This window comes from Marasmius oreades, chromosome 2 (assembly GCF_018924745.1).
Source record: "Marasmius oreades isolate 03SP1 chromosome 2, whole genome shotgun sequence".
Taxonomy (NCBI): Eukaryota; Fungi; Basidiomycota; class Agaricomycetes; order Agaricales; family Marasmiaceae; genus Marasmius; species Marasmius oreades.
Window position 1 is genome coordinate 569,287 of NC_057324.1, and position 27,282 is coordinate 596,568.

Genomic DNA, 27,282 nt, shown 5'->3' on the forward strand with positions numbered 1-27,282 from the left:
TCCTCTTCCGTGATTCATGCTGTGAATTCCGACGTTCCCGAGCCAAAGTAAATATAGGCGCTATTTGCTCCGTTAGATGGAAACAAGGCAAATCATCCCCGCCGGAGGACGTAAAATCATCGGGAATAATTGAAAACAATGTATATTCCCACACTCTCCCCCTTTTCCTTTACGGTCTGAGTTCCGCAGCATGGACACGTGTCGGTATTATCCACATGATCGCCGAAGGTGAACTGCCTTGTATGATATTGTCCGCCCCCTCTTTTTGCCTTTCCGCGATCATTGGCAATACATGCCCGCTCCTCAATTGTAACTCGGAATTGAACATCCTCAGAGTGTTTCTCTAATGCGGTGTTCACGGCGTCTTTGAACCGTATGGCTTATTATCATACATGAATGCGCGCTTGCTTGCTGTTGACTCGTTCAATTTAATTGTCTCCTACTTGCGGTGTTTGTGTTCCGTAACTTCCGTTTACCTGCTTAAAAACCAGACGAATATGAAGGATATAAGCCTTTACATTGTTCCTGCGGCCTGTCTTATCAATTATGTCTCTTATTCCCTTGACATTACTTGCGGTGATGTCAGCTACTTTCCAATTTCTATTTCTTTGCTTTTTCGCTAACCACCTCTTAAATCCGTAAATTAATAGGCTGAATTCCATACCTCTTTTGCAAGCCCTCAGAATCCCCTTCCCAAAAGGGCCCGTAGGGGAAATTGGGTGAGTTTTTTTAGCGAACAAACGCCTACTGAGCTGTGGTGATTTCAATTGACCACTCCCTACGCTTCAGATTGTCACCGAGGTCCCTCACAACTGAGATATCGGTCGAACCCGGAACCTCAGATAATAACAGTACCCCAATCCCGCTCTCAACTTCCATACCAACCATAGAGATTACTACTACAGTGCCGAATATAACGACTAATGGAATAACCAGCGACAAACCAATGAGATCCTCCGCAATCAACACGATGCTACCGATAGTAACTCCACCGTCTCCACCACCCCCAACCCCACCACCAATAATAATGACGTCACTCTCAACCGTTAGAATCCCTGTCGGGACTGGAAGTTTCTTGGATAGCACTGTCACTGTGTCATTCACAGCTGGACTCGCAGGGACGTCTCCTGGGACATCGAGTCAGATAACGTCTGGTTCAGATGCCACAATAACGTCCAAGTCCTCCACTGGAACCTCAACGACGATGCATATACTCTCATCGTACGTCCCGGCACAACTACTCGGACCATTTAATCCATCGGGAACTGATCTCCTCTTTTCCCCTTTTCAGAGACTTTCCCGGAAATGCAAGAAATCTAAGCAGTGGGGAAAAAACCAACCACAATATCGGTCTTATCGTCGGATTAACACTCGGGATATCGACTCTAGTAGCCTTTTCCGTTATTTTCACCGCGAGGGTTCTGTACCTACGGCATCAGCGGCGAATGGAAATGGAAAAATCAACTTGGGTGAAGAATCCGATGGTAATAGGAGAAGCGCTGTCAAGTCCGTCGATCATTGAACAAAATGTCAGACGAGGGTCGGGTAAAAGGAGAGAAACAACCGAGTCTGTAGTTCACAATCACAATGTAGTGCCAAGAACACAACGAGAGGAGCAACCTGGTGTTACTAGAATGGGTGCTGAGGATTTGCCTCCGGATTATCATGAATGAGAGGGGGGAAGGCTCGATATAGAAGCTTAGGTACATCAGCAAAAATCCGGAAACGCTGTAACCCCAATACCACAGGTAGCGACGGTTACAATTTAGTACTATGGTTGGGGATGGTTAGAACAGTGTTATGAGAGTCTTATAGCAATCTTACAATAGTATCAAAATCCAAAGTAACTGGATGAAACTAATAGTATGAGTTTTACAGGTTGAATTCCTGTTATACTACAGTTACCGCTAATGACAATCCGATGGAACCATGGCAAAATTTGATGCAAGAGTGTTGAAACTTGATACTATTGTGGGAGAAGGTTGTTTTGCTCCCAATTGGTAGTAAGGTACTTAATGGTTAGTGAGGGATTTTGGTCGTACCAGCGAGTTGTGGCCGTTGTATTGGCAGGCCGGCCGGCGCTGCACAGCGACGTTTTCGGTGATAACTCGGTTGACAAGGCCGACGTGGCAGTCCAAATTATTTTTCCCACGATCCTTTGCCCTCTACCACTATCGCGTCTTCCACTCAACGCGTCTCCCAAGGCTTGTCCTCCCTCTCCTGCCCTCTTTGAGTCTTGGTGACAATCAAAATGACGTACAACTTGTCTTAGCATGCATGGACTCACCCAGGATCATATATAAGGCCAAGAAACTCGAACTTGCCCCCGCCCTTCCTTTCTCCCTCCATACACCGCCGTCTCGTTCCTTCTTTCCCCTTCTTACCAACACTTTCCCTCAAGCCTGATCATTATACAGCTCTTCGTAACTCATTAATCTTCAGCTCCCAAGTACTGAATGTTATTGCTTCATGGAGGAAGCCCGTAAGGTATGTCGCATGTTCTCTTTAATATTCAACGAAACTGAACAACGCCTAGTCATCAACCCTTTCTCGCAAGCTTGTACATTAACCTTGAAGCACTCAACACAGTTGACAGTTGTTGTCATCGTCAAGTATCCCACATATATGCGGCTAATCCGACTACCCTGAAGGTTCGTAATACGTACCTGTGACCTACGGCGCGAACAAAGTTCATTGTCCTTTACAGCCCACCAGAAGTACCTTCACTGACCCTATCACCGTGCTCTGCAGTAAGTGCCCATCAATTAGACCATACCGACTAATGACAAACTGCGGCTATTAGGTTGACATCATCCAGAATGTAATTGAAGCTTCAAGTGTCTATGACGATGTCACCGACCCGCTGCCAGATTGTTCTTATGGTATGTAACGTTCATTAATCTTGCCTACTATTACTTAATATTTTATCAGGTCTTCAGGGAGATCGGACAGGAGGGTGCTGGGATGGTACGTATGTGTTGTATTCTAACATTCTGAGTACAGTGTTACTGATACCTTTCTAGGATGACATTGTTAGTGGTAGCGAGATACTTTTAGGGAGCAGTTCAACCAGCCGAGCATATGCTTATGTTTTTGTGTATTTAAATTGAATATAAGCTTTTTTTATTATTCTCTTTTCGAAGGTTTCAATTGTTATTGTTTTTTTTTTTTGAGGTCGTAGCAACCTTGAGTTGTAACTGCATGATAACGGCCCCTACACATTCCAGCTATCAATATCAGTCCCAACGGTTTGAGGCCGTTATAACCTTCACAACTGGCTGCCACCTCCACCTTTCATTATGAACGCAGATACTCATTGCAAGCCCCGCATTTGATTCTAACCTTCCAAACTCGCTACAAGTATCACAACTTGCTACCACTGGCCACAACTCGTTGAAAACTCCCTCAGGTGTTACAACAAAATATAGGGTTTGCGACAGTCTCGCAACAGTGTCATGACTGTATTGTAAGACTGTCGCGAACCCCCGAGATTAGATAACAATGGGCAGCTTGGAGCGTGCCCGTTATACCAGATCGTGAGGGCTGTAATGGCATTACAGCGTGTCAGGAATTTTGCTGATGACTAGTATTCATCAATGTTTATCGACAAAATAAAAGTCAAGCGACGGTTTTCATCTCAAGTTGCGGGTTTCAAGCCGGACCGCGTGGATTTTCGCACAAAAATATCAAGGACAACATTTAACTGCCCCAGTGAGAACCTTAGTATCAATGATGTATTGAAGGGTAATCACAACACTATGGTTGCAAATGTAAAGGGACAAAAAAAAAAACAGAGTGGAAATATCAAACAATGCCACTCTATGCGTGCTGAACTGTATATTCATGATCAGTGTACAGTAGTTACTCATAATCACATGCTTTCATAGATTACGACGTGGCTCACATTGGGCTCGCAGATGTGAAGTAAAAAGATTGAAGGTGTAAAGGACACAATTCACACCCTTGATACTCTACAAATCCAATTCCCAGATTACCGTCCTCCTCGCATTCCTCCTGTTCAACACTTTACAGTCTCAGCTTCTTCAGCCAATACAATGCAGTTACAGGAATTGTGGTCTGCGCTGGCAAGTTTGAGATGAGTGCAGCTTCTACTGGACCACACCAGTAGACCCTGATCCTTGTATCTCATTACGTGTCTTCGAACACAATGAATATACTTCAGGTAGGGAACCTTAGAGAGTGTTCATATCATGGCATGTCAACTGTTTATTGGTGTCTGAAGAGCCTCTTGACATTGGAATTTCAGAATGGCTACATCACCATAGCAGGAATATCCGACCCCTCAAAAGCTTCACATGAGAATGGGGCTGTGAGGAGTGACCAGAGGGAGTTGCCCTTTGAAACAGCTGCTGGCAAATGGCTGAGTTAATCTGTCAGGAAGTGGGAGAATGGAATAATTACTCACCCGACTGATTAGTTTCTGGAGGATTTCTCTCTGTTTAATGTTGAGGATTTGTGAATAAAAAACAAATCTCACCTTTGGTTGTACTCTGAGTGTCGTAGAAGAGTTGATCCAAGGAAAGATCTTCAGAGTCCGGAGTGTGGAAGTTGGCAATATCAGGATTCAGCCACAGCTCAACGGGATGAGCGATACTCCCCCTTGAGTGATACTCACCTTCATCAAGCTCTTCAAATCGGGATGTGTCGGATTGCATGACATCAAAGATAGGATGTCCGAGGTAACGAGCAAAGTCGGTGGTTGTTGGGTCAAAGCCTCGAGAGACTTGCCACCTTTGCATTTCTTTGTATACCTGGGTGGTCCAGGAATATTGCATCGGGTCTGAGAATCCCGTCCCCGTGGAAAGGCCAAGGTATCTGCGCGCCCCCTCTGAAAACCCTCTTTTGCCGTTTTCATCGGAAGACCAAAAAACTCGGAGTGTGCGGGAGTGTTGGCGACGGGGAAGGATGTATAAATAGATTGGTCCGTGTCTATGACGTCGTTGCCAAAACACTTCATCGCCGTCGATCCATCCCACCAATCCAAGATTTGGCACACCGAGATCTTCGGAACGGGTCGGTGTCAAGCAGGAACCAGAACTCACGGTAATCACCGAGATCTTCGTCCAGTGAGATTCCGAGTTTGTGGAAGACAGCCGGAGCTTGCGAGAGCCATGCACGGCTGATCCGGAGGTCTAAGTCTATAAGCCAGAAATAGACATCCTTACGAACATTGAGCAGAGTGAATCTATATTTGGGTGAGTCATATGCCTCCCATAGTTTCATTGAGCTCACCTTGCTGCACCGTCTGCCATAAGTAGTCTGTCGTCAAAACATTCATCCGAAATCCACGGCACAACTGCGATTGCGATTGGGGATTCCGTCACGGTCGAATGTACACCGGTGACCCAAGGCACACGGTTGTGTGAGTAAGAGCCTTGGATATAATCATACTGTAACGCAAGTGTTGCAATAACACATTCATCAAATTCTCTATCCGATGGCTTGACCCCAGGGAGATAGCGCCAGAAAACATCCTCTTGGAGAAGGTCAATATTTGACGACATTGTCGGGGTCTCCAACAGTAAGCCTTCAATAGAGTCACAACCTGACCCCATAAGTCCACAAATCAACCTTCCTCGCTTGGGATCTATCCACAATGCTATTTCGTGGCAATCGAATTTCATCTGAGGACAAAATTGGTCGGAAATGAATATATAAATATTACATCCCTGATACTTACCAGTGCTAATGTTCTGAAGTACGCCCGTCCCAAGATGGGAAGGTCACGCCAAACCTGGACGAGAGGCACGAGCTCTAATGTGATTATCTCTCAGCCAAGAAATACAAGACAGTAGTAAACCCACCACTGTGGAATATTAACAGGGGAACATTTGACCGGTTGATTCCGAACAATTGCATCATTTGTGTATTTCTGTCGCTAGTTCAACGACTCGCCAGTGGGAGAATTTCCAGGGACCGTTAACGCACCGTAGCCCAGAGACCTGTCTAAAATCCCTCTCCCATTGCTGAAGGAGCATTGTTAGTGGAATGTGCGATTAAAGAGGATTAAAAAGTATCATACGCACCTCTGCATCAGGCCCGCTATACGATAACACCGTACACTTTGAACCTTGACTGCAATGAACAATGGCAGTGAACGTTGATCTGACTACGCCCTGGAACTCATCCAACTTGCGAAATGTTACGTTGCCAAGCTCCCGGATCATCTCCACATCTCCAAGCCGTATGTATCTGAACTAAGACCAGGCGAATCAAACTCCGTACTGTTTCTTCGGCTACGATGTACACACCTCATCGTAGATGTTACGCTCCCTCTCCTCCCGAACGGTGTAGTTATTAGTTATTTGATTTCCACCGATTTCGTTAAAAACAGCCGTTTGCATTGAAATACCGGATGCCGCTTGGAAATTCTTCATTGCACGGGCTTTCGCAGCTCAATGGTCGAATAGATGGAAGATCATGGTAGGGACTGAAGGACAGAGGCAGAGTCAAAGGCGTACTTAAAAGGTGTTCAACAGGGGAGAGAATGCGGCCCTAAATGCTGTTTCGTGGGATTGAATGAATATAAAATAGACAACGGGAGGCAAACATCATCAGCTGGAGTCATAGGTTGATTACATGAGCTGCCGGCCATATCCGTTCCGTGATCGTGCATTCAGTACCTTGAGCTTCCATGCAAAGAGTAAGGCTCTGCAAACATTTTCCGTAAGGAAGAAGGAAGAAGGTGAGGAAGAAAGTGTACAGCAGAGGATAAGCCGATGCCTTCTGTTGTCTTCTCCCACGCATGGCTGTTCCGGGGATAGCTGTCAACGCAGGAACAAATACAGCCCTCCAGAAGACAGAACAGATATTGCTGTACGCGCTGAGACACTGAGGCAAGTTGAATGTTGAACATTCGTTTACACGGAGTATTAAACGAAGGTTAGTCCACCCACTTGTATTTTTCTGTTCCATGTCTTTCGCATTATCAGGATGAAATTTGGAGAGAATTTTGGACTATGTTTTGCAGAATGAATCATCTGGGGGGTGGTTCTAGTCAAAGAAGTAAATGAGATCCCAGCTGTCCAACGTTCAGCACGGCCCACAGTCGGTGGTCCGTGGTCTGCAGCGTTCACGGTTCCCTCTGTCGACGATATTGACCCAGCGATTAGAACGGTGGGAGGAAACAGCCACGACGTCTCAAGAACTTCGCTGTGTTAAGACTCCAGCTTGTTTGGCGGTCCGAACTGGGCTCGATACTCTCTTTCAAATTATCAATCAGAGTGGGATTGGCATAGAGGACGTACTATTCAATTGGCGAACTAAATAAAACAATTGCCTAATGTCTTTCTAGGCCTCGACGAACGACCATGTTCCCTTTCTGACCGTGTTCGAGTCATACCTAAATAGGTCAACCTAACGCGCATACGGCGAGGATGAAATGGAAATGGACGTACTACGCAGTGCGTTTCAACCACGTCGTCTTCGTTCGACCACAATTTGAGTACTAATACGCTGACATACACGGAGAGCTTGTGGTGCGACGGGAACTGTGAGTCTTCGTGATATTCATGGAAAACCTAAATGGATAAAATGAATTACTAATACTACGAGGATACCTGTTTTGCTGAATGGAATGGATAATGCGAGCTATGCATGCCCCCCCATCTGAGTTGCGCTGGTTGGTAGCCAACATGCATCAGTGATTATCTATAGCGAAGTCGAGCGTGAGTTCAATGATAAGGCTGAGGGAAATGGGTGCAGCGTACGGAAGTACCCTTCATGAATCTAACCCCCAAACTACGTCCTTCAGCCTTTAAATGTCGGTAGTCGTCTCTCCGCTAGCGGCCTTCTAAGATTATCAAAGTTCATTGTCGATAAGTACTAAACAGGATTGAGGTCGACCGTGTCCGTTTCGCTGTCCCTCTTCGACGGTTATTCTTCTGCTTCATTCGTACCAAGTTTGATGGTGGAGCGTTTTGAGAGAGTACTACTCGGCAGCCAGGTCTGTATTGAATGGTTTGAGGAAAGTTGTAACAGTTTTTCTCTGGGGGGTTCGAAAGGAACAGTAACACACCTGACGATAATCCCCAATGCGTAACATCACGCCTCGATCCTTTAAATCCTGAACACTCTGCCAATGCCCTCGTGCGAATGGCAGTCATGGAGGGAACCTAAACCTGTACCGCCACTGGACAAAACATCGCGTGGACAGCATGAAGGAACTTGGCTATGCTTGGAGTTTGTAGAGTTGGAACGTTGACGGGTGAGCACATGAGAACGAGAGATGAAAATTCACCAATAGGATATACCAGCACCAACTGTTCGAAAGCCAACAGAGGGAGTAAAGACGAGAGGACTGGTTGAAAGCTGACTCGGCAGTTGAAGACCTGTCGGAATTGGGTCAGAAATCATAGAGATGAAAGCCAAAGCACCTAAGTTGAACTTGAAGGACGCACCGATTAAACGACCTCTTTTCCATTGAATGAGAATGTGCCTCTTGTATTTCGGCGTCGATCTTAGAGCATAGCAAGGTATAGTCGTCTCTGAAATGACCAAGGAGTGGCTGCCAGAATGTCGCTGGCTCCTCCATCGTTGAGGGAAACGAGATAAAAGCGGTAAATTTACCCACAGGGCGCGACGCGTATGGGGAAGGCCCGAACGGGCCGGTGTGTCCAACGGGGATCCTTTTAGCGGACGGACCGGCGTGACTCTTCCACTCACCACCCACCATCATAGTTCTTCATTGCTTTGTCTGGCGGCTCAACCTCCTGCAAGAACCTCCTGTTCAACGACTTTGACATCTCTTTGGGAACTCAGGCTCAAGGTAATTTGATTCTTTCTTTCTAGATTTACTGAAAATTTCACGAACCTTTTCACTCAGTTGCACCGATTGCACCGAGTCCTCAATATCTGGCACTCAGCATGAAGAACGCGACGGACCTGTCGAGACAATGTTTAAGCTGTTGGAGTTCATCTGCTGGCATGCATCAGAGAAAACCTACTTTACTAATTAGTACTAATTAGTAATAATTAGTAATAATCTGTACTAATCCAAAACTAATTTCTATTAATTCGTACTAATCACTAATTGACACTAATTGGCACTAATTGGCACTAATTGGGCAAAAAGTTATGTGAGTTTTTCCATAAGTAATCACCCAGAAAATCATACTTTATATATTAGTAGTAATTAGTAATAATTAGTAATAATCTGTACTAATCCAAAACTAATTTCTATTAATTGATACTAATCACTAATTGACACTAATTGGCACTAATTGGGCAAAAAGTTATATGAGTTTTTCCATAAGTAATCACCCAAAATGGTAGAGAAAACCACACTTTATATACTAATCACTAATTGGGGCAATTGGGGCAAAAGGTTTGCATAGGTTATTACACAGAATTGCGGGGGTAAATTAGATTTATATTAGAAGACAGTGTAGTAAGAGTTTCTATCACTGAAGACATTTACAAAGAAAGCAGAACACTGGTCTAAAACAGTACTTGAAGTCCATTCTGATGGTACTACTAGGCCAAACTATTATTTTTCGCTTTTTTAGCATTTTTTTGCCTAGGGGGGTCAGCTGTCACTTCTAAGGTCCAAAAATTGGTAGGCAGGCTGTTACATATATCCAGAACATTCCCCCAAATTCCCTGTGATTCAATATTTGATTTGCCTTCTTTATTGAATATCTATTATTTCCAATATTTGGGCATAAAATATTTTCATTTATATTGTCACAGGGAAACATCCTATCATCAATCTGATTGTGGATTTTGATTCTGCACCCAAAAACACATACTACCACCCATCTCACCCATTTCTATCACCTACCTTACTCAGACAGTGCTGGATTGATCAGAAATTGAATCACACCAGAGTATCAATTCTGGGAGGGGTGGGAGAGCTTAGCTAACCTCATAGTCAAATTCAGAGGGTCAGGAAACCCTAGAAACCAGCCCAGGATTACACAAAATGGATCAGTTTTCATTGAAATAAATGGATATTATTTCGATATTTTGGAATAAATTTTATTTATTTATAGTGCAGTAGGGAGACATCCTATCATCAAGCTGATTGGAAATTCGAGTTCAACACCCAAAAATACATAGTTCTACCCACCTCCAATATTTTTATCATCAACCATGGTTATACAGTGCTGAAATGGTTAAAATTCTGGCCAAACAATGATATCAATTCAGGGAGTGGTGGGAAAAAATAACTAAGGCCAGAATCAGATTCAGAGGGTCAAAGAACCCTAGAAAACATCCCAGATGAACATGGATTGAATCAGTTCTCATTAAAATACATAATATACACTGTTTTGCAACACAGTACAAGCAATATCTCTTCAAGGAGTGATGGGAACAATTAGATAAGCTCAAAATCGAATTCAGGGGGTAGAAAAACCCCCAAAACCACCCCAGAATCATCTAAATTGACCAGGAACTGATGAAATACAAGTTACCGCTTATATGGGGTACCCGCCGGTGTAACACAATCATAACTGCTAGCACCAGGTTCAATCCCGGTCTAAGGAAAATTATAAGTATAAGCACCGTTACTACTATAACCTTATTGTAACTCTTTACAGCCGTTTGCGTAAAGGTTGAGACTGATCAAAAATCTATTTTATATATAGAAATCTAACAATTTGGTGCCACCGATGGCCCGGGGGAGACGCATTTGTGTCATTCACGTGCCAAGCTTCAAGCTTCAAGGCCGATCGACGCCGGTTACTCTCACTTACAGCTACGGCACTGCTCCGCTCCCTAATGGGAAGGTCCGGAAAGGACACCGGACTGATAAGGTATGTGTCAATGTCGTTAATTTCTATATAAACTAGATAATTGACAAGTCTCAACCTTTATGCAAACGGCTGTAATAGGATATATATAAGTATATCTAATATATTTGTATGCATAGTGGACTTAGAAAAAATTTCGGACTTGAAAAATTTCGGACAAGTGTAGTTCTAATACTAATAAATGTAAGTAAGTAAGTAAAATTAGTTAGGTTCTACTTCAAAATATCATAGTATAGTATACTAATAAAACAGTACACTATGTAGTACATAGTATACTAATAAAATAGTACACTATACAGAAGTATGTACAATTTATTTACCTACTAATGCCTACTAATTAGTATGAATTAGTATGAATTAATTTGATAACCTAGCGAATTCATACTAATTCATACTAATTAATAAATCTGGATTTTCCAGATGTGTACGTATATTTACAGCGAATATCTCATCCATACATGACTTACGTTCACCATTCCTTCAAGGGTTGTTACGAGTTAAAATGACTTTCGTTTCATGCTGCCCGGGTGGAATGTCAATAGGAAGCCCCAGATGTTTTGCCACCGCCGATTGGGATATAGAAGGTGCCAGTGAGATACAGTTTGAATTGGCCGTTATGAACGTCTGTGACGTTCTGGGAAACTAGAAACTTGCGTAGGGATCTAGAAGGTGTCGGGCTGGGGTGCATTGACTGGGCGAGGACTTTTTTTTTTTTTTGTTATGCCAAGGTACGTAGCGGTGCGCTCTGCGAAAATTCCCTCGATTTACTCGCATCTGTCTATCTACAGACACGAATTCGAGTTTTCCTGGTGACAACGCTTCACTTATACACTGCCTTGCAACTTCGACACCTCCCAGGGCGTCGTTAGCGCGAAGTTAGCACTCACCTACATCCACCCTTCACATCGCCGCCGAATACTATCCGACATTTGATATTGCAGTTATGGTTACATAGAAAATCTAAAGTCTCCTCGTCCTTTCCGAATCAAGGCGGTTTGTTACGTTTTCGAAGGTTAGTACTGGGGGTGTTTCCGCGGAATCTGATACCTTGGGTTCTTTCCAACGCCTACAACTCTGTAAATAAAAAGCAAATGTTGACCAAATGTATATCTTTTTTAGGTTTTACAGGGTCAAATTACGGTGTCGAGGCAAATTGCTCGCGTGTGGGCCCTGCGAGCTGCGACATCGCTCCCTACCACCATCGACATCACCCATCCTTTCCGTCATTCTGGCTTTTCTCGCTCTTCGTTATCTCGTCATATATCTCATCTCTCAGCTCGACTGTATTCAGTTACGGCAGAACATACGCCCCGCGTAAACCAGTACTCAGAAACTCAAAAGAAGGGCACAACATTCCATGAACCGCAAGAAATTTGATTACGGCTCGATTGAAGAAGAGTTCAACGGGGGTATCCGGATAGGATTGAGGGATTTCGGTTTGAGGATAGAGTACCGTTCTCGAGACGCGCCTTTGGGGGATTTTAGTATAACAGGAGGACTCCATGGTGAGTTCCTTTTTTCTTTCTTTCGTTTCCTCCAGGGATTTCCATTTCTTCTCTCGTACACTTCTTTTGATGGTCTCAAAGACCTCTGGAGAAACGAACCGTTGTCGATGTGGTCTTATAGAGCTTGTCGTCGTTGTCGTCATCGCCAATGGCAAATGCAAAGACGACTCTGTGATGGATGCCTTTTTCGCCTTTTTCTCTCGTTTTTGTCCTTTTACTTGCTGTCTGTTTGCTGTTTCTGATCTTCATGGCAACCTGATAGGTTTCGCCGCCACTAAAAAACTCGCCAATGTAACTTCCTGCACTACATCCTCTTACTTGGTTGAAACCACCGTGGATCTTGGGCAACTCGCTCGAGCACGGACGCTGGCTAGCCTAATGGCCTAACTCATTGTTTGTCCCGAATCGGGATTTCGTTTCCTCGGCTCAAGTCTCAAACTTCCGGCCACCGCATCCATCGTGACAGGTAAAGGAATTGAGGGATGTGGACGCGACAGGTTCCTTCATGTTCGGAAGGCTGCCCGCTAGCAAAGGTGGACATTCGGAGAGTCAACTGATACGAATTCATCGAAGAGTTACAATGTTGCGGATGGGGAGATGAGTGAGTTGGGATTCAGCGTTTCGGATCTTTCTGGCGTTCTGGCAGGGCTCGGGAACTGCGATTGGGTTGGTTGGTAGAGAAAGGCTTCTGGACACCAGAGTATGATGTCGGTGCGTTCTGCGCAAATTCTCAAACATGTGGAGCGTGTCTGAAATTTTTTTGACTACTGTGAACTCCTTCCAGACTTCCATTGACGGATCGTTCTTCCCATCCTTAATGAAATGCATTCGTTCTCCCCGAACTGCTCGTCAGCTACAACAAGGGTACCTAACGAGCTCGGAAGTTGGACGACCCATCCTGAGTTATCTCCAACGACCCGGGGCCTGAGCGGTTGTACTTACGTCAACTCGAAAGCTGTTTTCCACGTGTTCTCCTGGATTACCCCCCTCCACTCACGTCCCCGAATTACTTAGTTTCAGCACAGTTACCAGACGTCGGTTTCAATCGACGTTCGACGCGGTGAACACAGAATCAGCAAGTGCGACCACTCTTTGGGTAAGTTCGAGTTGACAAGGATCCTCTTCGCTCGTTGAGGGGTACCTCAGATTATCTGAGGTATATTCCGGATTGACGTGAATGGGATCTTGGAGGTTACGACTGCGGATCAGACGACGTGAGTACATAACAGTCTATTTATGAGGGCGGTGAGTACATGTCGACTCTACTAGCAGGGGTATCTGCTCAACACGGTTCAGTTCTACGGAGCAGTAGGGAGCCTTTATTATTGAACGATCGCGGTCGGGTCTCGGAGGAGTATTTCAGGTATAAGCTATGGCCTGAATGTAAGTTCCTGGGTCTATCTAGCATGGAAGACGGTAGAGAAGTAAAGAATGAGAAATACTGATCGAGAGTGTATATGATATTGACTTCTCTCTGATACAAGACGTTTCGGTCACATCACGGCAGCAGGCGCGCCCGGTTTGGCGGGCGCGAGCTCTACGTCACCGTCTTTCTGCCACGTCCACGTCTCCTTTGTTTGTTCTGACACGTGGCCTCAATCTGGCACTAGCGTCATCCGTGGCTTTTTTTTTCATCCTCTTCCGTCCTTTGTTATTTAGCCGTTTCTGTTTCTGTTTCCGATAATTTACCGCTCGCTCTAGACCATTGGTGGCCGTCGTTGCGCTCACCGGCAGTTTCGATGATGGCCAGCCTTCTTGTGACCCCACATCCTATCCAGCCAGTGCTGGCTACACCACTACCGCTCTCTTTACCGCTCTCTTTCTTCTGCTTCCTCTCACTCTAGCATTCCTGTTGCTGAGAATTGCCGACATGGGGAGCACATCTACTGACGAATTGACGCCACTCAAGAGGTCAAGTGAATGGGAATTTCCGGGCGCTGGAGGAGATGTGGGAGCTGTCCGAAAAATCAACCTGTGAGTCGTTACACCGCCGTTGTTCTGCTTGCTGTTCAGACTCCATCAATTGATTATTGCAGTTCACACCTCAAATGGGAGCAGCTCAAGGGTCTGTGTCAGGACTTCAAGTTGGCCTCCAGCGGGACAAAAGCCATGCTGGTTGCTCGATTGCAGGATTACAGCAGCAACCGAGCGATCTGGAACCTGTATGTTTCTGTTCTAATGCCTGTAGATAGCGCCACTAATCACTGTTCCCTAGCTCAAAACCTGGCGTCCACCGTCCTCATAAGGGCTTGCATGCTGAAACGAAGAACAAGGCTCTCAAGGGCTCACATAAACGGCGTGCTAAAATCATCAAGGAGGCAGATCCGGGGGACATACAACGTTCAAAGGACACACGCTCCCAGACGCAAAAAGCTGACATGGTGCTTTGGGTACGTTGTTTGTTCTCTTCTGCAAAGTGCATTGTTGACGTACTCTGTAGGCAAAGAGTTACATACATGACCATCCCCCTCGGCCCAGATCTCCCAAGAGAGAGGCGGATGCCAATGACATGGTGGGTGTAGGCAACAGCTCATAAATGCTGTGCGTGGCTCATCGTTGAACTGTAGCTTGTTGACAATGAAAGGATCTCTGCCCAGCTCACCGGCATCCGTGAGCAGCTCATAGCCATTGCCCACAGCCATATGCCAACATCAACCACGATGTCTACTTACCTCTCCCCCACTGCTTGTGCACTTCTCGCTCCTCATGCTTCCCCATTCTCCGCTGTGCCACTGTCTCTGATCTCGCCAGCAACCCCCACTCCTGTTAACGCACCACCTCTTCCAAACGCTACATCGTCCCACACACCTATCCCACCTCCCGTAACGCAATGTCGACTGTCTGTACAGCTCCCGTCTGCCCAGCCGTTATCACCTTCGCCTGCTGTGTTCCCCTTGGCAGCTGAATCTCTGCAACCACCTATGGCTGGTGCATCAAATTCAAGGGCAGAGATGCTGACACATCTCAGACTCCGAGATGGTACCACTCTCCGTTTCTGCCAATCTGATGTTCCAGATCCCAAGAACCTGACGTTTGCCACAAACATCGACCTTCTTGGAATACTTTGGACTGAGTCCAATCCCAACTTTAGAGAGGACCGTTGCGAAGTAAGAATTGATGGCCATGGGATTGCACTTGAGCATTGGCCAACTGTGTTCAAGAAAACGACTCGGGGAGGAGATGACAGGCGTTGGGAGGGCTTGAAGAAGACATGGGACAAATGGCGTGTAAGTGTTCTATCGCCTGTTCTCATCCTCGTTCTAATGACGAGTTAGTGGGTAGGACTGCGGTATAACCAGTCAACACCAGCAAACTTTTGGGCCGAGTTTACAGATGACCAGGGCAAGCAAATGAACATTACAACTATTTACCGTATCTTACTTGAGCAGCGTAAAGCTGCAAAGGCGAAGTAGATTAGCTATTCCTAAGGGATATTAGTACATCCGAAGACCTACTTTAGTATATCTCGTAATTTTATTGTTAGCTGTATGTTTCCGATAGGAGGTGAAACATTCCAGCTTAGAGCCCCTGTAGTGTTGTTACTGACATATTCATTTTACTCTTTCAATCATGGGTGTGAAAGGACTCTGGGCAGAGTGCAAACCTGTAGCGCAAACGAAGTCTTTGATTGACTGGGCTGTTGAAGAAAGCATTCGTCTCAACGGTCGGCAGCCTGTTCTGGGAATTGATGCAAAGTATGTCCTCCCCTCATTTGCACTGCTACTCAACTGAAAATCCGAGTCAGTAACTTACTGGATTCAGTGATTGCTGCCTCATCTAAGCGGGAACGCTTTCATACTGACGGCATTGTAGGCTCCCTTCTTGCATCTATCCTTCCATATACAAACATTCCAGCTATACTATTGTTCGTATTCGACGGCCACCGTAATTTTAAAGTCAAATCAGGAAAGAAAGTTATCAACAAGAACATTGCAACTTACAGCACAGCTCGACAGCTCATTCAAGCTGTTGGTGGTTATATTCTGAATGTAATGGGCTTTCACGACTCCGTAATGATTTTTGGTTGAAATATTTTATTACAGGGCCCAGGAGAGGCAGATGTACAGCTAGCAGCGCTTTCACAACAAGGGATTGTTGATGCTGTAATTTCAGACGACAGCGACATGATTGTCCATGGTGTTGATCAAGTACTGAGATATGACAAGTGTGTGCTACTTTATCTCCATGTTATCTAACAACACTCACTGTAATTTTCATCTTACAATACCTGGACAGGGAAAAAACCAAGAATACTAAGCGTATATTTGTTCAAGCTTATCATTTCTCCGACGTTCGAAAACATCTCGATGCAGATCACACTGGACTACTTCTTATCGCGACTCTTTCCGGAAACAGTTACGCAGAAGGGCTTCGTGGATGCAGCATAAAAACAGCACTGGAGCTGGCCCACTGTGGATTTGGGGAAACACTAGTAGCCTGGTATAAGTCTGATCCAAAACTGACGCTAGATAAACTGGGTGGATGGAAGAAAGGAGTCAAGTTCGAACTCGAAACCAATTCCACCAGCAGACTCTCCTCCCGACATCCAGCCATAGCATCGCGAATACATGCCTTTTCACCATTGAATGCTCTTTCCGGATATCTCTACCCAGCACGACTGCCATCTTATACAAGGATTGACCATTATAAGGCGATGACGCCTACGCCAGCTGCACTGGAGGCGTACTCATTCATCAAACATGGATTCTCAGTTGACAGTTTGGACGAAGAGTCTCGGCCTGGCAATGCTGTCGCCCTTGTTCCCAAGGAAGTTTCAATTCCGATGGTGCGAGACTTTTGCATGACGTATCTACATTGGAATGAAGACACAATTGTCCAATATTTGAGCAAGAAGTTGTGGACGGGGGTGATTATTCAAATGCTCTGTTTGGTTTGTTTTTCTCCTGCATATCTCAATTTGTTTTTTACTCATGAAGGTCAATATAGCCTTTTCTTATCTATAGTGAACTGGATACAGGTAACCCCAGGATGCCTTCCATGATGTACACTCCATGGCACAAAGTACAGTTTTTGTCATTCCCGAAAAAACGCAAAGAAGAGAAATACCCTTGTTCGAACATGGCTTACATCCGAATTGTTTTTGGGATTGAAGATTTTCTTCAGAGACTCAAGATGGGAACACCGGAGTTGGCGTTCAATGAAGATACAGCCTTACATGAAGTAGAAGTATGGGTTCCTGTTCAATTCCTACCATGGATGCTTCCCAATAACAAGGCTACGGATGAGGAAGAGGTTATCAGAAGTGGTTTGAGTAGTGAAAGAGAAAGAGAAGCAACGGCTTACAACTCGGACACAATTGAGGTCGAAGATGACATTACATATTTATATACGCAGCATCCAGACACAAATTATATAACGTTCTAAGTATTATTATAGCACATTATTTATCTACCAAAGCACTCGCAGCTTCTGCCGCATGACCAACATTTAATAGTGGGTTTCTTTTTCATATTGAAGAAGTCCACACGCGGATGCATGGGGTCGTCATTCCATGAAATGAGATACTTGACAATTGTCAAGTGCGTGAACTCCATACTCCATCCCCCCCACTCACAGATTTTTCGAATTGGCCAGCGAAGATCAACTGATAACCACTGACAACCACCGCGCCGGAAAGAATGAGTACCATATGGAGCAGGATCCACTCCGATGTCAAGTAGGTTGTTGCGAAATCCTTCAAGGAATTGAGCGGAGGTCTGTAGCATCACAATTCATGAGTAACATTGTCTCGGTTGTTTGAAGAACATACCATTGGTTTGTTCTGACCACCAACCACGCGATCGTTCTTGTCGATTCGGCGAAAAATATAACCATCCTTGATTTCACTGGCAGCCAGCCAATCCGCCCACGCTCGAACAGGACAAAGATGTCGCATTTCCTCAGGTAACTCCTGGAGATAGAAAGGTTGAATGTCTACAAGGAGAGGAGCAAGAATCAGAGACAACCTTGATGGATGATAATAGACTAGAACTCACCTCCAAACTGATCAGTTTTGCGGAATGGAAGAGTCAACTTCAAGATAACTTCGCCATCTTTCTCTAATTTTTCAACGTCGTGAGTTTGTATCTTGAGGACTTCATCAACCCGTAAAAGACACGCAAATGCAATAGTGTAAGCACAGTGGAGAAGCCGTCTTAAATGACCACCTGCCCACGTTTCAGCATCTGAATCATCCTTTATACGCTTGCCAGGTGCATATTGCTTGATCATGCGGTTTTCCGGTCTAACATTGAAATCATACAATTGTCCCATTAGGTCCTGGGGCGCATTGATGCTGTTAGAGTATGCATCCCAGCTCCAAGCACAAAATGTACTCACAGCAGTCACAGCATGTGCACTAGTGGGTGTCTCTCCTGCTTGAGCCTGCATAAAATTATCAGTAAACAATGGGAGATTACATTGTACCTGTTGCTCACCTTTCTACGCCGCAAACTAATCATATAGAGGGATACCTGTTGGGAGACAGATGGGTTTCCAAGCATCTTCCCAGTCACTTCGCTGCGCTCCCACGGCCGATTTCCAAGCCCATGAAGTCTACCAAAACCGAAGGTGGCAGCAGCACGCATCTTTTGAGCATGGGCATATGTGCTGCGCTCTTCATCTGGAGGCTTAACTGAGCCATCTAAATTGTACGAGTCGCACCTTTGAAAATAGTCAGAAACCAAGGTCCTTTTTACGATGAGAAAGACAGCCATACTCTGATAGAATCCACGAGACGATCATTTCAGGCGATTCTGAATGAGGTTCTTGCCGGAAAAAATTTTCATGGTGAGCGATCCATCCATTTTCTCTAACAAACTTGGTGCACTGTTTCATCAGACTGCAAACATATTTAGCAGTGCCCCGGGGTATAGATGGAAAAATAACTACCCCCGATAAGCAGCATCTGTGCCTTCACTAACTCCCTTGGATGCAGATTTGAGGATTGCCTTGACCTCAGGCTTGAGCATGTTGTCTGTGTCTTCAGATTTGGCTGCGGTATCGTGCTGAAAATCGGATTTGACCCTAAAATGCATATTTTTAATCATTTTAATAACATTTGAGTTATAAAATAAGGGAATGTAGGACTAGGGTGAGCCCGAATTACTAGTCAAAGCACAAGCCTCTACGTGAGACTTTAGCAGTACGAAAAGTACGGAATTAGAAAGATGAGAGACTTCGCGAGGTTTCGAAAACAGTAGAAACCTCAAGAAGCAGCCTCTTAAAAACCTTCGTATTTTGAATAGAAGGCCTCGTCTTACTTGCGGAATGCTTGGGGCGAACATAGGGAATTTATTGAACACTTTACTTTGACTTCACGAAGTATTGTTGGACAACTCGGACTTAAAGGAATTAACGAAGGATATATCAGACAAAGGCCCTACATGCGGATCTAGGATAGAAATATCTGGCTCCCATGAAGTCATAGGAAAAAGGAAAGGATTACAATGTTCCGAAAACAAAGGAAATCTAGACCTTGCGAGGTTGACATGACAGTTGTTACCGAAGACAGGAACACAGGAAATATGTCATGAGCGGCGACTGGTTCTTTTCCTTATTTAGAGGACAACAGGACAAGGGTGACATAGGAGATATGTTTCCAAGGATATGTGGGCAACTTAGAGACCTCGGGAAGTCTAGGCTCTGTCATCGTAACGTGGATACAGACAGGGGATTCTTGGCTTATTATTTTATTCATGGTTTCTGGCACAACCTCTTGTATTATGCCTGATTAGGCGAGTTTCTGTTCGACTGAAAAGGATTTTATTATTATTCTCAAGTTTACTACATATCTTGGACTTTTATTATTTTTATTTCGAAAAGTGTATATAAGGAGGGAGGGTAGCAGGAATTTTCCCCCAGCAGCCTATGAGCGGAGACGCAGTTCACCTACTAGGACTAGCTCAAGGATTTTACCTTTGCCCCTCACTTCGTCGAAGTTTGGTGTTCTGTGTTTGTGTTTGGATTGATTTGGACCTATTGCAATTTGGATTTGATTGGATTGTTATTGGAATTGAACTTGGATTTTGAAGTCAATTTGGACTTATATTGAATTGGAATTGCATTTGGACTTGATCGGAAAATTTGAACTTGAACTTGAACTTCGCGAAGTCTTGAGAAAAGCTTTGTTGAATCCTTATTGTTGAAATATTGAATTAGTGTTTTGTCTTGTCATTTGATAAGAAGGAATAGAAACTTGATTGAACCTTAAAAACCGAATATCCCTATATTCTCTCTTTCTTAGTGCCTCTTAGTGCAAACTAAAGCCTTAAGAATACCGACCTCCACCCCTTACACTTGTGTATACTCTTCTTGGTGTGGTTTTGGTTTGCGCACTTCATGCTTGAGGTGTGTTTGCTAGCCATATTTAGTGGTGTTACACAGCGTTATTAGCGGCTGTAGTTCCATCCATTGGATCATCTTCATCACCATCAGATGCCTCTTCGTCTTCATTGCCTTCCTCATTTATGTCATTCTCTGCATCTTTGCCAGCTTCCTCACCTAGAGTCTCCTGTTCGCACTCCATATCATTTTCTACCTCCATCATGAAGTCTCGGTTTTTGGTCTGATAATCAGACGTAACCAACCTAAGTCCCTTATGCTGGAGTATGAGGCACAGTGGCATTTGGTGACATTCACAGAGAATGAGAGGGGTCTAAAAGATCGGATTTAGCATGCAGGTATTTGACTGAAAATTGTCTTACCCCTGCACACCCTAAATCAGTTGATCGAATAGCGAGTGATGAGACGTACAAGTCTCGTTAAACCATGGCCACTAAATTTAGAAATCAGAAAGCATTTGAGAGCGGGCACCAGTACTCAGACATAAAATATAAGCCTGTAGCATGTCAAACGTAAGAGAAGCAGCTGAGCGAGGCAAAATAAGTACATGAGGTGTCATGCATTCGCCAAAACAATGAACAAGAAACAGAGCACAGAGAACAGCTAACAAATGGAATACACCTTCCAGCAGTCGCACCCTTGGAGAGGTTGAACCGCCTCCAGATGTATCCCATGTTGAGCAGCCTGATTGAAACAGCAAACGACGACGAATAAGGAACGACAAAGAAATGGGGAACCGTGAATTATAAACAAGGAACATTGAGTAGCAAATAACCAGCAGCAAACACCCACTTTTGGTATGATTTGGTATTTGAGCATCTTGTATGCAGTCATTGATGGTTGTAGTATGAGTACGCTTGTGGAGGCGCACTGAAACAGATTCAAGTGCCCAGAGGCATGATTGCACGAAAGCAAGTCATGGCGTACAGCTGCGCGTAGCAGACTGTGAACGACGTAGGCAGGAAGCGACGACAATGTGGGAGGGAGGTTGAGAAGGTAGCGGTGAGTTGCAGTGAGCTGGCAGGTCTGTCAAGGGCGCATGGTTAGTCTCAGGCTGCTGTAAGTAAATGTCCTGCACGTGCCTAAAAGTCTTTTTTTCAGTTTGGAAGGGCTTCAAGATATTTTTCGCGGGGGCGAGAAACAAGAAAGATGGTTGAGGGCGGGAAAAAGACGAACGGCTCCAGGCAAAACGACGTTTACGGCGAGCAGAGGCATGTCATAACACGGTCACAGTCATGCACCAGTTCAAGCTTCGAGTGTGAAGCCGGTACGCGTCCAAAACGGCGCGTGCTGATTTACATACTATGGAAATCAATCAGCTGTTCAGAATAAAAACAGGCCTTTTCACTCACCTTTCGTGTCGAACCCCCACTTTCTTCCTGACTTCCAACTTTGAAAAGTAATGTCACCCCTCCCGTGTCATCCCAAGTCAGATTCCCCACTCACCGCATCAGCCGTCACCAACGAGTCTCAGCTGCCGTGAGTTTCCCATGCTCCCTTTCCCTCTTCGTTCCCTGCCGTTCCCTCCAACGATGAAGAGAAAAGCGTCCGTCGTTTGGTTCCGTGCGTTGTGTCGCGTGTCGTGTGTCGTATCGCTGGGCAGGCCGCGTCATCTGTTGACGGCGTTACCGGCTGCAACTCAGTTCGGGAAACCGTCACTGCAGTCACGGAAAGTCACCCTGTGACTGTCGTCTTTCTTTTCGATTGCAGCCCCACTTCTCTCTGAGAGAAGACAGGGATGTCACGGTTCCGTAACCGGCATCCCCGCTTAATTGTGACGCGTGATAGCCGCTGTCTTTCTGGCTGTCTGCCGTTGCCCTTGTTTGGCCATGTTTGGCTCAAACACCGAGGAAACACGTTTTTTTCGTTAATCGTCGTCGTCGCCTCCAGCGACGACGAACCAGGCATTATATTATGCTTCCTTTCAATTTCGTCGCTACTGCCCTGCACAATCCGCTCATCTAATCAACCTCCGAATATCTCAAGAATACCCGAACCCTCAAATTATGAAACATTCACCTCCGCCAGTAATACCGACAACGACGTGGCTGCCAGCGCTACTCTCCCATGTACCACTCATCTCTATGGCAGCTGGTGCTGTCTTTTTGCAAGTTTTGCGATCGCTTTGGCCGGATTCCTACTATTTCACCATAAAATCTCTCACCTATTGGCATGGGTCACGCGAATGACGGGATCGTCTGGGGGTGCCGTTGCTCAAGAACAAGGGAAGGAATGTGAGTTTTCGGGAGCCGGTGGGGATACAATCAAGAGGTCCCAAATGTACGTTGTCCTCCCTTTTACCTTTCGGAGTCGTTCCGTAACCAACACTGAATAACAGATCCTCACAAATCCCTAGTGCTACGAAGAACTTAGTTCCGGAAGATGTGCAGCTACGTTGCGAAGAGTGGCTGGGTCATCTGGATAGTCCAGAGCAGCACAGTGCCTCAACAGGGAGTCGCATTATTCGCAAAGGTGAACTCGTTGCCTGGGTACGTTTTTACTTCGTGTTACTCATGTAGTTTAGCTCAAACAACCACATTGTTATCATCAGGCTAAGGAATTCCGCAAACGTTACCCAACACGCCCTCACTCTCCTCAAACAGCAACGGAGGACCTGTAAACGAGCAGATTCAACGATTGGAGTGGAGTTTCAACAGAGGGAAAGGAAGCACAGTCCCTTGTTGACGTTTTTTTCTTGTCTTCTTGCCTTTACATACAATAAAAGTAATATCTTGTCAGTACAGTAAGAGTACATGGTCTCATAGCAAGAGGCTAATACAATTCTTTGCTACACTCTTTTCGTCAGTGAATTTGTACAGGTTACCAAATGCGGACATGTGAGAAGAATGAGTGGGAAGGGCGGCGGGCGGTCCAGTGCTCGGAATCTTGTCGGGCCTTGTCTTTCTTACGGCTTGATTTGTCTTTCAGACGAGTCTGAAGCACTTCATCCAGGGACACGAAGAGCCAAAAAGACAAAGTACCAGCAGATATACTGTGAGCGAAAGACAGCAATGCCGCTGTAGCCGCTTGTGCATGAAATGGGCGCGAGTACGTACACAACTTGTATTGAACGTCAACCCAGGTTTCTCGCCAAACTTCCATCTCAACTCTCATCTTCATGCCTGTTCTCGAGACATACACTCCCCCCGCTGTATCCCAAGGGCCCGGCCTAGTCATGTGTGATAGAAAGTGAGCTTTTCTCTCTCTCACTTTATTTGTTTTCGAGTTTTTCCCTAAATTTCGTGGGGCGCTACGCGCCCCTTTCAACGTTATTTGACCGTATACAAATCCCGGAACATTTTTACGCATGTTCCAGGCCTCACTACACGCTATAATATCCTTCCTCCTTCCCATCATCTCGACACGTGCCCGTGATATCGCATTTGTTTCCGTCTCGAAGACATATCGAGGCCAAGCCGAAGAGCGGCCGCCCTTGTTTGGCGACCGGTGACTGATGGTCACGGGTGACGAACTTGTCTTTCCGCTCGGTCAGAGCTGTACTTCTGCAGGCGGTGACGTCATTCCAAATCCTACAAAAACCGCATCCCCTGGTCCGTTTTGACGGAGCCTCAATAACCATGGTGGTGGGCATACGGCCCTTATCTATGACTTCGCTTAATCTGAATCTATCCCATGATCTAACCGAAAACGCACGCCAGAAATGAGACGGGCTTGCGAGCTTTATTACACTTTGTACCTTCCCTCGATAGTCTTCGGCATGGTGTAGATAAACTAATATAAACATTATCCTCAAAGTTACAGAGAGATATTTACAAGAAAATATCAATTCACCAGGGCCAGAAAGGTGGTTGAGGCTTAATGACCACAGTTTTTCGAGATTGAGGAATCCGGCCCTGTAACTATCTTGTGATGGTCATGAAGAAAGATGCCTGAAATTTTGACAAGGGAGTGAGAGTGCAGTGGAGAGGAATAATCCGTTGACGGTGGAAGAAAGACACAGATTTTGGGCGCGGGTTTTGCCCGGTTATCATTAATTTACCGGATTAAGCGAAGTCATAGATAAGGGCCGTATGCCCACCACCAAATTAACCACCCGACGCAGTGGCGATATTACATCATAGAAAATTGCAAAAACATTCGGCTGCGAAAAGCAAGACACAAACTGGTAAACGGTCTCCTTCGCATGCTTAGAAATGGGACTTGGACTGTACACTATTTACGGGACGCAGGTCAACTTACCGTCGCGATTGACGCAAGCTGGAGAACCGATGGAACATGGACAACATAGGTGAGCTTCTGCACTGTTTAATAGCTATAGAATGTGCAACTTATTGCCAGAAAGCACACGGGAACTATCTAAAGGGCCAGAGTGGAATTTGCAGCTCCAGCCTCATGGTTGTTGCTGTTGTTGGGTGGACCGCAGGCAGAAACTGTTGAGAGTCAATCTTTCACACTCAGGATGGGAACTCTATCTTGAGTTTGAATCCATTTGAACTTGCAAGCAGCTCATGACGCCTTTCTGGGGGGGGAGGGGGAAGGCAGTCAATACCTTGCGATGAAACTGCAAACATATATCTGGGTTTTCGCCGGCTAACTACAATTTTACAAACAGCAATAATATCAATACTATCAAATTTCAACAACGATTCATGGACTCGATTCCATGGCTTAGCAATCCCGGGCATTTATTACTGTGCTCGATATCTATGGGACGCAGGTCAACTTGCCATTGCGATCGACACAAGCTGGAGAAGGATACGGGCAACATAGATGAGTTTCCTGTACTTTTTGATAAAAACGGACGTGCAACTTACTGCCAGAAAGCACAGTGGAAGTGTCCGAAGGGCCAGAGTAGAATTTGCAGCTACTTCCAGCATGGTGGTCATTGTTGTTTGGCGGGCCGCAAGCAGAGACTAGAGTTGTATAGTCACCGTCAACCGTCGTCATTCAACGCGACGTTGAATCTCCTGAGTTCTCACCTGGGTCGGTAGCAATCAAGACACCACCCATAGCTTGGCCGACGAAGAGGGCAGCGAGAGTAGAGATGATGGTAGTAGATTTGAAGAACATGATAATAGTTGTTGTTGAGTCGAGTGTTTGGTGCGGAATATTGGCTCGGTAGGTCCTCTTTTTATACATTTTCGCTTCCTCCTACGGACCTTTTAGTACTTACAGGATGTAAAAGTCGATTCGTAAACCGCTTCGTGGGGTGCGGAGTATCAGCCACAGCAAAGCGCTCGCTCGCTCCAATCAAGTTGTCTCGAATGAGGATGCTGATTTCTCGTCTATTGATACACGGGAAGTACTCGATTTATTTCGACGCCTTCATATAAACATACTCCAAAGTCTATACCTGAATAGACGAGGTGGACAATTCTCCTTCATGGGATCTGCAAGATAGTATCAAAATTCACTGCCGCCCTCGAAACCCGCCATCTCGTGGTTCCCTCACTTTGTCCAATCCCGGACAAATAAACTCTCCTCGATTGGGAACACCCATTATGACTGGTTCATAAAATTTGAATGATACAGACCTTGAGAATTCCAACATTCCTGATATTTGAAGAATGGCCCTTAGGTCTACGAGTACAAACACTTTGAAGAACCTTGTGACGGAAGGGTTTCACGCTCGGACGCGTAGTGAGCTTATATCTCTGGTTACTGCATAATCAGATGGGAATGAAAATGAACATAAGACGTTGATCATTGGAGAGAGATTGAAATAGAGATGCGATGAATTGCAGTATGTTATTGAGATGAAACACATACAACCACAGCTGGTAGTCTTCCCTTGTTCAATTTTCAGAGGTGGAGTCGCTCTTGTAGAAATAGTGGCCCATTTCAGTTGAAACCTAGATCCCAATCAACGGCAAAAGTGGGTGTTGGGTGTGCCGCCGTGACCCTGGCATATATGATAATAGCCGGTCGATCTGTCGGCAAGATCTGGCAGACCCAGGAGAGTTTCGGCGGGCTGTTCGTAAATCATATTTCCACTACTGTACGCGTATGTAGGGAGGCGACAACAAATCGACCGTTACCCGGCAATTTTGGATCTTTGCAGGCGACAATGGCACTGTTAGCCGTTACGGTCGCTGATTGTAGCGACAATGCCCCATTTGTATGGCAATCCCAGTGCCACATTCTCGCAGGACTGTAGTACATGACTCATGTAACGGTCTCCCGCCAGCGACAGACCCTCCGTTATCCGTTACATAACGGTATTTTAACGACAGGACAACCCCGCCGTTATCCGTTACGTCGCCTCCCTACATACGCGTACAGTAGTAGTAGCGTGCTGATATTCAAGCCCGCAAATAGTATAACGGCATACAGCCCTTCTTCAAGCAAGTGAAGAAATCAGGGTAATTTTAAGTCTATGATAGTGCGATGCTTGGGAAAGGAAAAAAGAAGCGAGTGACACGACACGTTTATCTTTGTTTAGGGCAGGTCATCCAACAACCTACTCACGAACCGTCATCATATGCTACAATCCGCAACATTCTTATTTTAGACTTCCTGCTTTAATTTCTTCTGTGCCTCAAACTCGCCTGACGGACCATACATTGTGGACCTGTGGTCCGCCTGCCGTCCCTTGCAAGTAGTCGAACGCCTGCTCGAGTTCGTCAAGAGCTTTCGCGGTCAGTACCTCTAGGTTATTTTCGGCCAAGATCCATGAAGGGAGGTCTTTTTCAATTTCC

At 45.4% G+C, this 27,282-nt stretch overlaps 8 protein-coding genes across 8 annotated transcripts; 5 read left to right on the top strand and 3 right to left on the bottom strand.

Annotated features, from left to right (window-relative positions):
• Positions 1–970: 970 nt before the first annotated feature.
• On the top strand, positions 971–1,673 carry E1B28_003770 (uncharacterized protein; the record flags this gene model as incomplete). Its single annotated transcript, XM_043148204.1, has 2 exons — positions 971–1,221; positions 1,292–1,673. 2 exons carry the CDS (start codon positions 971–973, stop codon positions 1,671–1,673), a joined length of 633 nt encoding a protein of 210 aa, XP_043012796.1.
• Positions 1,674–4,272: 2,599 nt separating this feature from the next.
• E1B28_003771 (uncharacterized protein) lies at positions 4,273–6,398 on the bottom strand (the record flags this gene model as incomplete). Its single annotated transcript, XM_043148205.1, has 10 exons — positions 4,273–4,370; positions 4,427–4,456; positions 4,499–5,023; positions 5,073–5,206; positions 5,254–5,645; positions 5,702–5,775; positions 5,826–5,893; positions 5,950–5,987; positions 6,048–6,218; positions 6,273–6,398. 10 exons carry the CDS (start codon positions 6,396–6,398, stop codon positions 4,273–4,275), a joined length of 1,656 nt encoding a protein of 551 aa, XP_043012797.1.
• Positions 6,399–12,132: 5,734 nt separating this feature from the next.
• On the top strand, positions 12,133–12,667 carry E1B28_003772 (uncharacterized protein; the record flags this gene model as incomplete). The annotated part of the gene is made up of 2 exons (XM_043148206.1): positions 12,133–12,280; positions 12,543–12,667. The coding sequence occupies 2 exons, from the start codon at positions 12,133–12,135 to the stop codon at positions 12,665–12,667; spliced, it is 273 nt and encodes a 90-aa protein (XP_043012798.1).
• A 1,483-nt stretch (positions 12,668–14,150) lies between these two features.
• On the top strand, positions 14,151–15,693 carry E1B28_003773 (uncharacterized protein; the record flags this gene model as incomplete). The annotated part of the gene is made up of 6 exons (XM_043148207.1): positions 14,151–14,254; positions 14,317–14,442; positions 14,496–14,670; positions 14,721–14,792; positions 14,848–15,507; positions 15,556–15,693. 6 exons carry the CDS (start codon positions 14,151–14,153, stop codon positions 15,691–15,693), a joined length of 1,275 nt encoding a protein of 424 aa, XP_043012799.1.
• Positions 15,694–15,850: 157 nt separating this feature from the next.
• On the top strand, positions 15,851–17,665 carry E1B28_003774 (uncharacterized protein; the record flags this gene model as incomplete). Its single annotated transcript, XM_043148208.1, has 5 exons — positions 15,851–15,975; positions 16,026–16,269; positions 16,324–16,445; positions 16,517–17,171; positions 17,228–17,665. 5 exons carry the CDS (start codon positions 15,851–15,853, stop codon positions 17,663–17,665), a joined length of 1,584 nt encoding a protein of 527 aa, XP_043012800.1.
• Positions 17,666–20,657: 2,992 nt separating this feature from the next.
• E1B28_003775 (uncharacterized protein) lies at positions 20,658–21,457 on the bottom strand (the record flags this gene model as incomplete). Its single annotated transcript, XM_043148209.1, has 5 exons — positions 20,658–20,868; positions 20,921–20,936; positions 20,986–20,996; positions 21,049–21,056; positions 21,416–21,457. 5 exons carry the CDS (start codon positions 21,455–21,457, stop codon positions 20,658–20,660), a joined length of 288 nt encoding a protein of 95 aa, XP_043012801.1.
• A 1,003-nt stretch (positions 21,458–22,460) lies between these two features.
• E1B28_003776 (uncharacterized protein) lies at positions 22,461–23,419 on the top strand. The gene is made up of 2 exons (XM_043148210.1): positions 22,461–22,903; positions 22,962–23,419. The coding sequence occupies exons 1-2, from the start codon at positions 22,809–22,811 to the stop codon at positions 23,140–23,142; spliced, it is 276 nt and encodes a 91-aa protein (XP_043012802.1). The 5' UTR covers positions 22,461–22,808; the 3' UTR covers positions 23,143–23,419.
• Positions 23,420–25,288: 1,869 nt separating this feature from the next.
• E1B28_003777 (uncharacterized protein) lies at positions 25,289–25,654 on the bottom strand (the record flags this gene model as incomplete). The annotated part of the gene is made up of 3 exons (XM_043148211.1): positions 25,289–25,329; positions 25,399–25,497; positions 25,564–25,654. The coding sequence occupies 3 exons, from the start codon at positions 25,652–25,654 to the stop codon at positions 25,289–25,291; spliced, it is 231 nt and encodes a 76-aa protein (XP_043012803.1).
• Between the last annotated feature and the right edge of the window lie 1,628 nt (positions 25,655–27,282).